At 47.6% G+C, this 14,757-nt stretch overlaps 1 protein-coding gene across 1 annotated transcript; it reads left to right on the forward strand.

The window, feature by feature from the left end:
- Window positions 1-1,941: 1,941 nt before the first annotated feature.
- LOC104461788 (solute carrier family 23 member 2) lies at window positions 1,942-14,547 on the forward strand (the record flags this gene model as incomplete). The annotated part of the gene is made up of 8 exons (XM_010073492.1): window positions 1,942-2,004; window positions 2,190-2,306; window positions 3,482-3,639; window positions 7,817-7,905; window positions 9,338-9,408; window positions 10,744-10,925; window positions 13,568-13,688; window positions 14,387-14,547. Coding segments are annotated over 8 exons (962 nt in total), but the record flags the coding sequence as incomplete, so codon positions are not given.
- Window positions 14,548-14,757: the final 210 nt, after the last annotated feature.

Raw genomic sequence — 14,757 nt, forward strand, 5'->3', positions numbered from 1 at the left:
CTTGAGGTCTTGGCCAACCTTCAGGATTCGATGATTTCTACTCACACCTCTGTTCCTACCTCGGGGCAGATGTTGTCACCATCCTTACTTTCCTTCGTGACCTCTGCCTCTCTGGAAGTGTGTGCTGACCTCTCAGTGGAGATGTTGGACAAACAGGCAGTGTTGCCGGTGAGCAAAGCTCTCGGGTGGAGCAAACGTTGTGGTGCAGTGGAGGAGAGGTGAAGCACTTACACACACGTATGGGGTTTTTTTATAGATGTAGGTGTGTGTGTTTGTATAATCCCTGGGGAAGAGTTAACAGCTTTATCACAGCAGAAGGTCTCTGGGTGAATCTTTGTTTTCCTGAGCAAGTTTTTAGAAGAAACCTGTAACGATGATAAACGTCCCGCTGTCTGTCCGTAACGGCGTCAGCTGCTGAGCCTTCCCCCTCCCGCCTGTCTCTGGCTCAGCCCCTTCGTGCCCTGCCCTGGATCCACCCGGAACAGCATTGACACGAGGACGTACGCGTTTTTTCCTCAAGTGCCAGGTAGAGACGAGGCGTGTACAGGTGACCTGCGGCTCACTGCTCTCCCTCTTGTATGAGGTGGAGCTCTAAAACTCCAGTCCTGATTTTTTTTTAATTTGTTCTTTTTAGAGAAGCAGGGCAGGAGAGCAGTCTGTCCGTTTTCAGGCCGTGAAAAACAACATCAGTGCTGCTGTCATCGGCAAGAGGAGCTGTGCAGTGAGCGATGTCCCTTCTGTGCCTTGGTTACACTGACCCTGGGGAGCAGATGGCTCAGGACTCAACATGTAAAGAGTTTTCTGAAATTCCTAGTTTTATATTCTGCTTTTCCACTGGGATACCCTCAACCCTTCCCCAGCAGAGTGGCCCTTTACCCTCCCTCACCCTGTGGCACCTGTTTTCCCAACAGAACCAGAGGAAGGAGGGGAGCACCATGGGTCAGTTGGGTTTCCCTGACCTTCTTGTTGATAACCCAACGGGAGATGATCTAAGCAGAATCTGTGGATGTGTTGGGATTTTTTTTTTGAAGAAGAAGAAGTAAGACCATTTGAAGCAAAGTCACGAGTCTGGCAGAGTTCCCAGTCTTTTTGTAAGACTGCTTCACATGAGCTTGTTGTGTTCTAGTGTGGATTAGGCCAGAACAGTAGTTATATAAGGTATTTTTTTTTAGATAATTGGGCTGAAATGATAAAATCTGATACTTCCTCCTGCTCTTGTTGTTGGTGTTTGGGCTCTGGAGCATTGTGTCTCTGTTGGCAGGAATTTCCAACCCAGAGCGTTTGAACAAAACGATTCCACTTGGTTAGAAAGAAGAAATGATGGAGCTGAATCTTGTTTGAATGGAAAATCCGCAGGGATTGTGATGCGGGTCCGTGTGTGGTCGGTTGTCTGTCGGCTCGCTGCGATTTCGGGCACAGGGCAGGACAGAACGTGGTCTCGCTCCCGTCCCGTGTAGGTTTGGAGCACGGCCAGTTGGCTGATGTAAATCGGCCGTGGATGGATTCAGTTATCATGTTCAGCATTTTTTCTTGATTGCTTGAATGCGGGGTGGAAGCAAAAATACTAAATCTTGTGGCTAAAAAAGACTGAAATCGTTCAGCATTTTTTCTTGATTGCTTGCATGCGGGGTGGAAGCAAAAATCCTAAATCTTGTGGCTAAAAAAGACTGAAATGGAGCAAGAATTGAGTGAGGAAGCAATTACCATACTAAGGAAATTTCTTCCCTGTGATGTTGGTTCCTTACGCAAGGAGAGACGGCCGCTGCGCTGTGCAAACAGCTGTGTTGAGACTTCTGCTTACTTCCCATTCTTCCTTTTCTCTTTTTTTAATTTTTTTTTTTTTTTTAAAATAATAAACAGTTCTATCATGATAATCCCATTTTCTGGGCACCTTTTGGCTGCCAGATCGCTTAGATCGTAACCGAACAACTGTCACATTAGTGTAAATACGCAGGACGTGGCTCGGGGAAGGTGTCGGTACGAGCTCAGCGGCCGCAGCTGGAGGTGAGCTCGGCTCAGGGGCAAAAGGCTTCAAAGATGGAACATCCTGGCAGCACTTGGGAGCTTTCTACCAGCCTGGGAGTACCTGGGAATGGCCTGATGGTTCACATTCGGGTTTATTTGTACGTGACAGTAACCTGCTGCTGTCCTTTGTGTCCTCCCCCACTTTTTCCACCCTCCCAACGCAGAGCTCCTTGGCAGAGACGCTGGACAGCAGCGGCAGCTTGGACGCCCAGAGAACCGACATGATTTACACGATTGAAGACGTTCCTCCTTGGTATCTCTGCATATTTTTGGGGTTACAGGTATGTTTCAAAACAGGTAGAATGTTTTTCTCTGGAACTTTTTGGGCTCGTTGGGCAGTTTCTGGGGAAGTCATTACAGTTGTGCGTGGGAGAATTTCACGCTTCAGCGTGTTTGGAGAAGGTGTCAAGGCAGTTTCTTGTGAAGTCGATCACAAAGATGACTGTGTTGATAAGGATCTACATTATTGTTTGCTGGCATATGCATCTGAGAGATTAATTTAGAGCCTTCTAAGCAGCTCTTAGTAAATAAGTGAGCAAACAGCTTCAGAAAGCGACATTTGGCACCTCTGGAGTTGAAGATGGAGAGAGATAATGGCTTAGTCCTGAAATCTTGATGATTAAAGCTCTGCTGCTGTAGCCATTCCAATTCCACAAGCTCGGTAGCATCATCCTGGACCTGTAGGCTCACCAGTGAGCGGGGCAGGCACATTCTGCTCTCCTTGGAGCGAGAGCGTGCGCCTCCCGCGATGAGAATTCCTGTAGCCGAGAGCTGCACCCTCCTGCCAGCCCAGCCACTGGCTTGGGTGAAGCAGAACGGCTCGTTTCATCTCCTTTCTTTCCTGAATCCGTCCCCCAGGAATGCTGAGAATTTGTCAATATCTGTAAAGTATGCTGAGATCTCCAAACACACACATTCCAAAGCATCCTTTTCTATTTCTGCCTTTCCCCAAGGACGTTCTGGAGGGATTCTGGTTTCATTTGCCGTGATGAATATGGTGACTCCTGTCTGTTTCTTTGCTTTAATATATTTGGATTGAAAAAGAATTAATGAGTACCTCGTTCCTGGTACTCGGGAGCTTGTCTGCAGCCTACTTTGTGTGTGCTTCTAACTTCATCGGTAAGCAAATGGCTTTTCACCTGGTGGAAAGTGGCTGGGGGTCTTTCTCTGAGTGAGGAGCTGTTTCCAGCACAGTTTCCTGGACGCCTCCTCGTCAAGAACAGGACCCTGCAGCTGTTTAAACCAACCCAGTTTGTCCCACAGAAACAGCCACAGGCTGGGGGCAGCTCCACGTGGAAGGAAAATATTTGGAAGAAATGCTTAGGAGCAGGAAGCGAGAGCTTTGGAGAACTCAAACTCCAAAATACCCAATGCAAAAAAAAAAAAAAAATTATCATAAATTTATTTCCTTGCTAATATTGGTTGCAGTGTTAACGACCCATTTTTCTCTTCGCAGCATTACTTGACGTGTTTCAGCGGAACGATAGCAGTGCCCTTTCTCTTAGCTGATGCCATGTGTGTGGGATTTGACCAGTGGGCTACCAGCCAGTTGATCGGGACCATTTTCTTCTGCGTGGGCATCACTACGCTGTTACAGACAACCTTTGGGTGCAGGTGAGATTCTTGGTTCTCCTTGTTGAGATGAGATGTGAGATCTGCTGGGATTTCCAGCATGCAGACCGAGATCCAAGAGATCGCTGGGATGTTTTCAAAGGATAAACGTGAAACAGGGTCAGAAACAGGGCAGTTAGGGAAAGCTGTTGGAAGGCTGCTCCCAAAAAAAGGTGGATCTGAAATCAGAGAAGGTTCCAAGGGTAAGAAAATATAGAGCAGGGGCAGGGAGAGGAAAGAAGGAGTAGAGAAATCCATGAGGACGATGAAGGCAGAAGTGTTTCTAGGGGAAAGGAAAACTTCATATACCTTTGTGAAGATGAATTAATGTTGATCTTTTCATTAGTTTCTGGAACGCTGCTGTGTTCTTGCCAATATTGGGATTACTGTGATTAGTCCTACAGCAAATTGTCAGCTTGTTCCCGTGAAGTGCTTGTCAAACTAAAAAGGCAGGGAAAATGATGAGGGTAACTTTCTATTCTCTGAACTGAGTGTCTCTGTTACCTTCCAATACAAACAACTAATTTATTTTTATTTGTTAGTTGCTCTGAGTTGCAGGTAGTGGTGCTTCCCTGAGCTGGGGAGGAGCACATCGGTTACAGGGATGCTTCTGCCTCTCTTCTGGCCTCTTCTCCTACGGAGGATACGAGAGACCGGTTCGGGTGTTAGCAAATACTTGTAAAAATCTGCTGGTGGTAAGAACAGGATGTTGTAAGTTTTATGAACGTGAGGATAAATCTTTTAAAATAGGTGTTCTGTAGAACACGCTGCAGAGAGGTGTTTGGCGTGTTTACCGAAACTCCTGTTCGCTCTGCCCGGGAGAACCGGGAGCAGCTGAAACCTGCAGAGTTATTTCTGCAGCTTCAACAAACCAAGAGTGAGAAGTGAAGCCAGAAGAAAAGTGGATATTTTAAGAGTGTGCCCTGGTGTGGTCACTGGAGTGATTCACGGGTCATTCAGTTCAATCTAAGAACAATGTGGGCTGAGATCTTGCATTCCAAGAGAAAATGGCCAAACACCCCCCCACGTTTTTAAAGGTTTATCTAAGAAACAGAATCTTTGGGTGGAAAAGTTATCTCACCAGGGGGCAGAAGGCAAGCCTTGGTCTTGTAGATCATCTAAAATTTCCCAAACATTTCAGGGTTTCCAGTGTAATCTTTCATTGCTGTTTTAGTTACCTGCTTGGCTTTTTGTCCTTGGAAAAACAACTTCTCTTTATTTTTTTTATTATCTCTTACTAAACTTATAAAATCATTCTGCTGTTTTGCCTGAAAAGTTCATTCTGATGAATGACAAAACAGCGTAACGACAATTGTTGAAAGAGAAAATTTTCTTTCCCCAGTGTATTTTCTTTTAGTCAGGACTACCTGCAGTCACTAATCCCATTTTCTGCCCGGCTGGCTCCCTGTGCTCACCGAGCAGCTTGCCTTGGCTGCCCTCAGAAACGTTCTCAAGTTCCTTGTCTGAAAGGAGGCAGAGGAGCAGACCTGTGCCCTCTCTTTTCATGGGGGATTTTTTCCCCCCCTCTTTTATTTGTGCTTTATATACAGAGTCCAAGGATTGCTGACCTGGGCAGGAACTGGAACATAAGATCTCTTACTGAGTGTCTCCTCCCTGGATTTACTGAAATTTAAAATATTTGGACGTGCAGAGTTGGGGATGACGATGAGCTCAAAGGGGAGCTTGGTTTGCCTCTGCTTCTTCCAGCTTTCTTCTTCTGCCTCAAATTCACCACCAAAAGCTGGGGTTTGTGCTTCCTGACACTTGTATCTCTCCACAGAACTCGAGTTTGTCAGATTTTGGTTTTTACCCTGACTGATCTCAGGCTCTTTCTCTTCGTTAGTTGCTCCAGGGGGATTTTGGGCTCTTGCAGAAGCCGGCGTGGTCCCATCAGGTCGGAACACTCTGTTCCTTCTGCATAACCCCCCCTCTGCCTGCCGCGGTGGCTTTTTAATCCCTTTCAGTGGCTTCCCCTCGCACAGTTGAATTTACTGGATTGTGTTTGGGTCTTCAAACCAGTGAACTTGTATTTCAGGAGAAAATTTCCACGGTTGAACGTTTTATAACTATTTCACCCGTGATTCTGGTTTTATGTAAGGGTGGGGATGGGATAGGGCAGCGACGTTCTCGAGATTTGAAAGTATTTATTGGCAAGTCCGTCAACTGCGAAGTATTTCAGCAAATAAAGCCGCTACGGCTTCAAAAGGTCAAATTCCACGGTTTAAAGGGCCTTAAAGATGGATTTAGCTCCGTTATAAGGAGGAGCTGTGGTCAATTTGGTACCCATACTAATTTTAGGAATTCAAGCTATTTATTATTAGATTATGTAATAAGCCAAAAGCCTTGGCAAGGATTCCGAGTAATTAGTACGCCTGAGGCAATCAAATGCAGCTTTAATAGACCTAAAAATACTGTAGGATTGTTGCTGTGCCCATCGCTGCATTGTCTGAGCATCTGGGTGAAGCGTGAAGACCTTTCTAGATGACTTGGGTTGCATCAAAAGCTCTGTCTGCACAAGGGCTGGTGCTAAAATTGAGCAACTTCACAGTGGAGACACGAAATTAAAATGATGTCCCCATGGGAAGCTGGTGGTGCTCTGCCCACGAGCAATGAGCGTCTGGCTTAGCGATGGGAAGGATTTCCTAAGTCGTGTTCTGAAATGCAGCGGTCTCTTCAGAAAGATTTTGAGTAATAAGTTTGGGGGGGGAAGAATAAATTTTTTTTTTTTTTCTGCTTAGGAAATAACCAATATTTTGAGCCTGCTGGCCCTTTTGGTAAATATTCCAGGTTAACTGTCTCGTGTAAAGGTACTGACTTCATCGCTGGAAAATGCCTTTGCAGCGCAGATTTACCAAACCATGACGGGCCGGGGAGGGGGACGGAGGAGTACCGGCTTGTTACAGGGATTGCGCATTTCGCCCTGGGCACCAGCTCGCTGGGTTTGCTTAATGAACCGAGAAAAATAACGTGAATCATTCCCTCTTAGCCTCCAGCTGTTTCTTCACCGAAGATAAAGGTTTGATTTTTGCTGGAAGGAGCTGAGGAGGGAACGGCGTGCCAGGCAGGTGTGCTCAGGTGGCTCCTGTGTGTTCTGAGGTTCGATTTTCCGCAGCAGTTTCCAAGGTCTGCGGTGGGTGGGTCGGCTTTTTGCACTGCTCGTGGCCCACGCTCCTCTCCAATGCAGTTCAGCTGTTCTGACCTTCTGCCTCTGGACTTGTCAGCCACTCTTAGCGACTTGCCTCTGCTTTGATCTTTCCTGTTAGGTGTGTATAGGATATTTCCCCCCTGTATTTTTTTTTTTTTTTTTTTTCTTCTTTGTGCCTTTTCTGGTCTGTATCTGAATCAACTCCAGTTAGTTCCTTTTTGCTTTCCTGGTGCTCCCCCCAGCTGTACGCCAGCCAGAGGTGCCGTGCAGGGCAATTGAGTTTGAGATCTGCTGGCAAAGAGAATTTTATTGCGATCCATTAGTGCCGGTATTTAGAGAGTAGTTCAAAGTGCATCTCCTCTGTAGTTACGTAACACCTGAATGATTGCAATGTTGTGCAAGCTCCGGTTGATTCAATACATACGTAGCTGCTGCTGGTAGATGCTCATTAACTCCGAAACCTTTTGGGAAGTGTGAACACCGATGCTAAGAATGTCGTCTTGAAATTCCTGCGGTGTTTGTATTTATTGTTTGTAGCCACCTGGAACATCTAATCAACTCTTATCAACCCGTTAGCTGTTTACACGCGCGCAGAGGGATGAATGGGTGAGTGAGTGTGCTGCAGGTCACGCAGAGCCAGGGTGCTGAGCAGGCAGACCGCTCTCCCGAGCGGCAGGACGGAGCAAGCTGCACGTTCAGCCGGCTGGTGCTGCCACCGCAACGTGCATCCGCGTCCTTCTTGTGCTGCTGGGTCAAAACCTGGAAGCAGCGTCTGGTGCACGCGTGCGGGTACCTGTTAACACAACGCCTCCGATAGGTGATTACTGACTCCACGCGCGGAGCATCTCCTCTTGGGTCTCTGGTTTGCAAAGTCTTGGTGTTGCTGCGCCTGTTCTTTTTAGTAAGAAATTCTCATATTTCACGTTTTTCATAGCCCCCACCAAAGGATGGTGTTGAGGAGGGGTCACCCCCTACCTGCAGCTGATATCTGTAACACTGAGAGATGTCAGCGTCTCTTCTTTCCCTTCCCACCAGGTTACCCTTGTTCCAGGCGAGTGCTTTCGCGTTCCTGGCGCCCGCTAGAGCAATCCTGTCCCTGGAGAAGTGGAGGTGCAATAATACAGGTAACGGTCGGTTCTGCTGGCTCAGGGTTCAGTGACGTGACCCACATCCCCTGCGGTGCAACTGACAAACCTTGGATATGGAAGTAATGAGCAGGGAATAGGAAAAACTCTCTCCTTTTACCATGTTAAAACTTTGGGTCTTAGAAAAAGATTCCTGAAAATGCCCTTGTGGAATTCTCTTTCTGGATTTTTTTTTTTTTTTAATATAAAAAAGTTGGACAAAAGAAAGCAAGGCAGAACGATTCTATAAATGTTCCTCTCTGCTATTTGGACATGGTGACTCCAGTCGAGCCCTTTGGAGGAGTCGTAACTTTGAGCAGCGTTCAGTGTCACCTCGAGCAGCATTTTTACCTGCTTGACTCCCACCTGACGGGTTTTGCAGAGCACGCTTTGACATCTGGGTGTTCGTTCTTACTTTTTCTTCCCTAACTTCATCACCCTGAAAGGTTTTGAGTTTATTCAGGGTGAAAACGAGCAGTAACACCGGTTGGGTAGTGGGGGCTTTTTCTTTAACTGAAGTTAGGGAGCTGCAGTGGCCACAGCTCCGGCAGTTTTATTTCAGGGGGTGGATGGGGTTATTCAGGAACGGGGCTGCGGGCAGTGCAAGACTGCTTGCTTCTAACTAAAGTTCTTCCCAGGGGTCCTTTTGGTTCTCTGATCATTTATATTTGTATTACTTATGTGTTTATACATCTCTTTTGATTCACTTACAGCCATCTAGTTAGTTTCCTGGATGCTTTTCTGTATAAAGCTTAGCTGTGAGCATCCCCGTGTTCCCGCTGCGGCAGTCAGATGTGGCTGCTGGGAACCACCCCGGGGGTTCAGCGCCCGAGACGTCGCGGCACACCGTGGTGTGCTGCAGCGGTGCCGGCTGCGCTGGGTATTTCTGAGCACCAGTGGCCTGAAACACACTTTCTTGGGGAAAGAAAATGCTGTCTGGTGACCTTTGATGGCAAAGCACTTTTTCCACTACTCCGGCTTTTCAAAAAGAGCCTTTGCTCTGGCTTAGTCTGGAACCTTTCACCCTTCGGAAGGTGTCGGGTGGGGTTGTTCCCACGGGGCAGTTCCTCCTTCAGCAAGTGACCTGAATCGGTCAACGACAAGCGTTGGAGCACTTGGTTCCTGGCGTGCGGTTGAGTAATTCTCCATTCATCCATTTGCTGGAGTGGGAGGAGAATCCCTCATTGACCTTTCTTTCTGAACATTGTGATTTTTTTCCGCTTTGGTACAGTGGGTAAATCAGTGGCCAGCTCTTGGGGAATGTGAGCACGTTATTACTCGGGTTGTGGCACTGCAGAACTTGTATTCTGCGTAAATCAAGGCTCATTTGTCGGCCACAGCTTTAGGAGGGGTTTGTTTTGTATTAAGTGATGTCAAAGTGGCCAAGGAATAAATACCTGGTTGGTCTTTTTCTTTCTTCTTTTTTTGGAAGATATAACAGTTACAAACGGAACAACAGAGCTGCTTCACACTGAGCACATCTGGTATCCCAGGATACGAGAGGTAAGGTAGGAGCAGCCCTTAGCTGCTGATCTGTCTTGATTCCAGCTCAGTTTCTCACCTAACCATCTCTGTGTTCTCGTCTTTAAGTTGGTAATTTCTTCTTTCGCTGCAATTTCATTTGAATATATCCCTTTACTCATCTCATGGAAGCCTTCACCTTTTCAACTTGTTCATTGCTGGGCAGCACATACAAGGAGCTAGCTCCCACCTTCCAAAAATATGCAGCAAAACATACAAGCGAGAAGAACGCTTTTCTTGTGACACTTTGCGATTTGTGCTGGCTGGCAGTTCAGCTGCTGCCAGCCCATGTGCCTGCCCTCGCTGCTCAATAGCCGTCCCGTGGCAGGTAAACACGCTGTTAGCAAATCTCTTAAAAAAAAACTTGTGGGTCAGGATAAAAGCAGTTTAATTAAAGCCAAGGCCACACACAGAAACAAAAGGAAAACAGAGATGTTATTCTCTACTCCCCCTCGGTCAGTGATGTCCGGCCACCTCCCGGGAAAGCAGAGCTTCAGTATGTGTAGCGGCTGCTCCTGGAGACAAACGTAGCAACGAATGCCCCCCTCCTCCTCCCTGCCCTTGGCTTTTATGGCGGCGCTGACGTCGCATGGTATGTAATAGCCAATCGGGGTCAGCTGTCCTGGCTCCGCCCCCTCCCCAGATGTGTTGTAAACAGCTGGCAAGCTGTCAGTGTGACACCCAGTGAGGGCTGCCGTGGGGGGTACCAACCCCATCTCCCCCAGACCCCATACACCCAGGCACCACGCCGCAGCCGTAGAGTTGATCTCCCACCCCGTTGCTTTGGGCTGCAAACTTCTTAATTAAAACCACCCCCTCTCTCTTCCCCGTGTTCGCACCGTAGCTCCATCCTGCCAAGAGCCCTGCAGCAGAGGGCTGACAGTCTCCTGAGACCACAGCACTGCTCTGTGCCAGCTTCTAAGGAGCGCTGGGAACAGTGCAGCGCACACCCTGCCCCTAGGAGCTAGGAGCATCGCCTCCGTGGCCGCCAGCAGCCCTCGGCTCGGTCTGAGAGCGTTAAAGGTTAGCCTGGGAGCCAGCTCTCCTGCCTGACAGCGTGCCGTGCGACCCGCCAGCCTGGCCCGCTGCTCTGGCGTGTGAGAGTTTTGTGGAGAAAACCACAAGTGTCATGCTTAAGCAATAAGTCACTTAAAACATAACGAGCTGTTTTATGACAAAAAAATTGCTGAGTTCCTCTGTGTCGCTGCATTTCTTTTAACTGCGGTTTTTAATCCAGAGCAGAAAAAAAAAAATGTTTTGGGTTTGCTTTTCAGATTTCCCTGACCTGTCTCTTTCCCCTTGTTGTTGTGTGTTCAGATCCAAGGTGCAATCATCATGTCCTCCTTGATAGAAGTGGTGATCGGTTTGCTCGGCCTCCCCGGCGCCCTGCTGCGCTACATCGGACCTCTGACCATCACCCCGACGGTTGCTCTCATCGGCCTCTCCGGTTTCCAGGCTGCTGGGGAAAGAGCAGGGAAACACTGGGGCATCGCCATGCTGTAAGTACTCCTGGCTGTCCTTGGCTTCGGCCGGGGGTCCCGCTGGCTGAGTCCTTGTGCAGGAATTCTGGAGTGCCAGGGAAAAGCCAGAGGCTGCTCGGCTTGCTCCCAGTGCTCCCAGCATGGAGAAATTCCGTGTGTGGGAATGCGAGTGCGTCCGGACAGCGTCGGCTGGCAATTTGGGAATAAGGACAGCGGCAACTTGAGGAGGAAGGAAAGGAGAAGGGTTGGAAGTGAGGTGTGGAGGACAGAGAATTTTATAAAGTTGGTCTGGGAGCTGCTGGCTGGGTCTAATCCAGTGCTGTAGAAAAGGTGATTTAGCAAAACGGCAGAGAAATGAGTGAACAATTTAAATTTCTGGTTTTATGATGCTGTTGTATCTGTGTCTTATTCTGCAAAAGGGAGCAAATAGCACTGGTGGTGGTGGTCCCTCTGTCATGGTTACGGGTTTGCTGATCTGCGGCCAGGAGAGATCTGGATGGTGACAGGGAGGGTGTGTATTTCCAGGAGTGCCATCCGTCGGTGGGGCAGCAGCAGAGAGATTTCTGTTTAGTCGATAAAAAGGCTTTTCGAGTGGATTTCAGGGCACGATGCCTGTGCTTCTGTAGGTGTAGGTGGCAGGGAAATGAAAGAATGGAGATAAGTGGCGTGAAAGGGAATAACTGAGCAAAATGAGATGAAGAGAGGACAAAGCTGCCTTTGAGATGCTGGGGATAACCAGCCAGGTGAGGGTGGAAGCCACGTCTTAGGGAGAAGGAAATTGGCCGAATGCTGTATTCAGTGTATAGCGACCAGCTTTGTGCTGGAAAGCAGAAGGAACGCCTTGATGAGATCAGATTCTGATCTGCCTAATCTGTTTGCACGGTACTTTGGGCATGTAAAGTGTTCTGTAAGTGCAGCTTATGATTAAAAAGGCTGTTTAATTCTCTTTTATCTCGGATGTTAGCATCATGAATACTTTTGTAATGCTATTATGTTAAGCAGCTGACCCAAAGGAATGTTTTATTTTCCTGTAAAATAAATTCTGTGCAAGCCAGGACGAATGTTAAATCAACCAAGCAGACCTTGGGTGAGCTGGACATGGAAACGTGGCATCAAAGTGGACATTTTGCAGATGGAAAAAAAAGAAATCTATTTAGGAACAGAATTTAAACGTTACCCGGTCAATAAGCATTTCGGGCTTCTGCCATGCAAAAATGCGCGCTAGGTCGGTGGGAAAACTCCACAGCCGTCTAGAGCCTCTCAAAAGCAACTGGATCTCTACAAGACGTGGCACTTGAGATTGTCTGGCCGGTTCTGATGAGATAAAATAATAAATAGAATTAATCCTGTATTGCAGAGCGATGCCTGCGTGAGAGCCCTTCTCCTCTATCAGCTGCAGATGCTATTCGACAAGATTTTGGGTTTCCCGGACAATTTTCTGACCTCGCTTGCTCTGCAGGTGCCAGGCTGGAATCAGTTCATCCGTAAAACACTCACATCGTGACCTGTAAAGGGGAAAAGGCTCCTGCATCGCTCTGTGCGGTTTGTCCGCTGAACAAAACCGCTCCTTCGGGCGCGTGAAGGTTTGGTGATGTTCCACACAACGGCACTGCGCCCCCGCCTTGTAGCCAGGACGATTTTATTTATAATAATAGAATATTAGGACAATTTACAACTCCGTACCAAACAAATCAAAGCAAAAAGCCGCCTCTCCTCGGGGCTGGCGGGGCAGGATGGGTGCTGCTGGGGAGCGGAGCCCATCGTCCCGTGACGGGCTTTCGGGGGGACGCCGGAGCGTGTCCTGGGGGCAGGGAAAAGGTGCCTCTGCCCCCGGCTCCGTAATGACACCTCCTTGCGCAGAGCGCTGTGTTCTGGAGGCGGAGGGGGAATAAAGCTGCTTTGTCTCTTGGAGACTGAAACTGATCTTGGACAGAACAGGGAGGGAAGCTTAAAATCTGCCTTTTTTTTTTTTTTTAAGTCAGCTGATAAAAACAGAATCTCAAATGTCAGACAAGCTTCAGACAGTGACTCTCTGTGTCGCCTCCGTGCAGCAAAGCTGGGTGTTGGCTATTGCAGAGTGGAGCAACCAGCCCTGGCTTTTCATTTCTCGTCGCAGTGGGTGTTTATTTCAGCTGCAGAGTGAATTTGTAACAGATAGAGGAGCTTAGTGCTTTTGATGATGGGGGAAAATGCATAATCCTTGGGGCAGCTAAAAACTAACAAACGAGGTTATTGATGAACTGCGGTTGAGTGGAATCTTGGGTTTTTTGGGCTCTGGTCGGTTGATTTCCAGCTGTGTAGTGAAAGCTGCAGGTACAAAAAAAAAACCCAGTTCTGAAGAATTGAAGAAAGAATTGCCCTTGACAGAAGTTTCTCAAGTGCTTCGGAGTTTTATTGCAAATTTTGAAATGTAAAAATGCCTGTAATCTGGTTTCCAGTTTCCCTGTTTGTTCCCATTTGCCAGCAGCAGGTCTGGAGGCACAGACAGTTGGAGTCGAGAAGCAGGGAGCAGCAATACCTTCTGTGACGATGCAGAATTCAAACTGCACATTTACATTCCAAAGAGTCTGAACAGCTTTGTGCTGAGAAGGATTTTTAACCTGTTGGCGCTAATGACGTGTCTCTCTTGTCCCACCCTCCTCCTCCTCCTTTTTTCTCAGGACTATTTTCCTCGTCTTGCTGTTTTCTCAGTACGCCAGGAATGTCAAATTTCCCTTGCCCATTTACAAGTCCAAGAAAGGATGGACAGCGTACAGGCTGCAGCTCTTCAAGATGTTCCCTGTGAGTAGTTCAACGTGTTCTGCAGTTTTGGCAAAAAAAAAAAAAACAAACCCTAATTTGTGTTTTGGGTTGTTTGGTTTTTTTTCCCCAGTTTTAATTTTTCTTAATAGTACAGTAGATCACAAAGGTGAGTTAAAAGCATAAATGGGCTTATGGGAAACCCAGCTAAACGGCTCCTTTGCCGTGGGAAATAGTCTGTTGTAGTCTTGCCAAATCCAGTTCTAGTGTCGGTCCCTGATGAAGAGTCCTGGGAGGGATGAAGATCACAGAGGAGAGGGAAAGGAGGCAGAGAAGGAGGTGTGTTTGTGCATGCAGTGAAAGCCTGGACTGAGCCTCCAGAAGAGGGGTGGTGAGATCGTTATCTTCTAGTTTTATGAAAGACTTCTTTTTATTTCTCTGGCAAAGCTGAGACCAATTCACTGGTTTGTTTAAATGCCCGTTTGGAGACTTTCCCATTTGCTAGGGGAGAGGCTTGCTCTAATTCTAGAGCTTCTGTAACAGCACCTTCATTAGGGGCTTGGGGGAGACACCTACCAGGTCTGTTACAGGATTTTCTGCTTGTTCAGGCTCAAAATATCCCTTAAGCTCACACTGGTATCTGGGTGTAACAGATACTCTGTGCAGGAGCTCTTTGCTGTTGGTGAGTATCACCAATGAGAGTTTATTTTGACCGTCTCTCTTTTTCTTCTCTTTTTCAGATCATTTTAGCTATTTTGGTGTCCTGGCTGCTTTGCTTCATCTTCACCGTGACGGACGTCTTTCCCCCCGACAGCTCCAAGTATGGCTTCTACGCTCGCACCGACGCGCGCCGAGGAGTGCTCTTGGTGGCTCCGTGGTTCAAGGTTCCCTATCCCTGTAAGTATGTCGGGGTCCAAGGGCTGCTGTTCTCATCATTCCCCTGCCAGTATCATTTCTGTCGTTTTCAGAAGCACTGCTGGTTTCTTCTCAGTGCTCTGTTCCGATGCACTTCAGGATGCATTGACATGAAGACACCATAGGTGGGATGATGGGGTTTTTTCTTGTTTTCTTCTTTGATACCTTAATCATAGAATCACAGAATCATGAAGGT

The sequence above is a fragment of the Pterocles gutturalis genome, unplaced genomic scaffold (assembly GCF_000699245.1).
Source record: "Pterocles gutturalis isolate BGI_N339 unplaced genomic scaffold, ASM69924v1 scaffold20592, whole genome shotgun sequence".
Lineage (NCBI taxonomy): Eukaryota > Metazoa > Chordata > Aves > Pterocliformes > Pteroclidae > Pterocles > Pterocles gutturalis.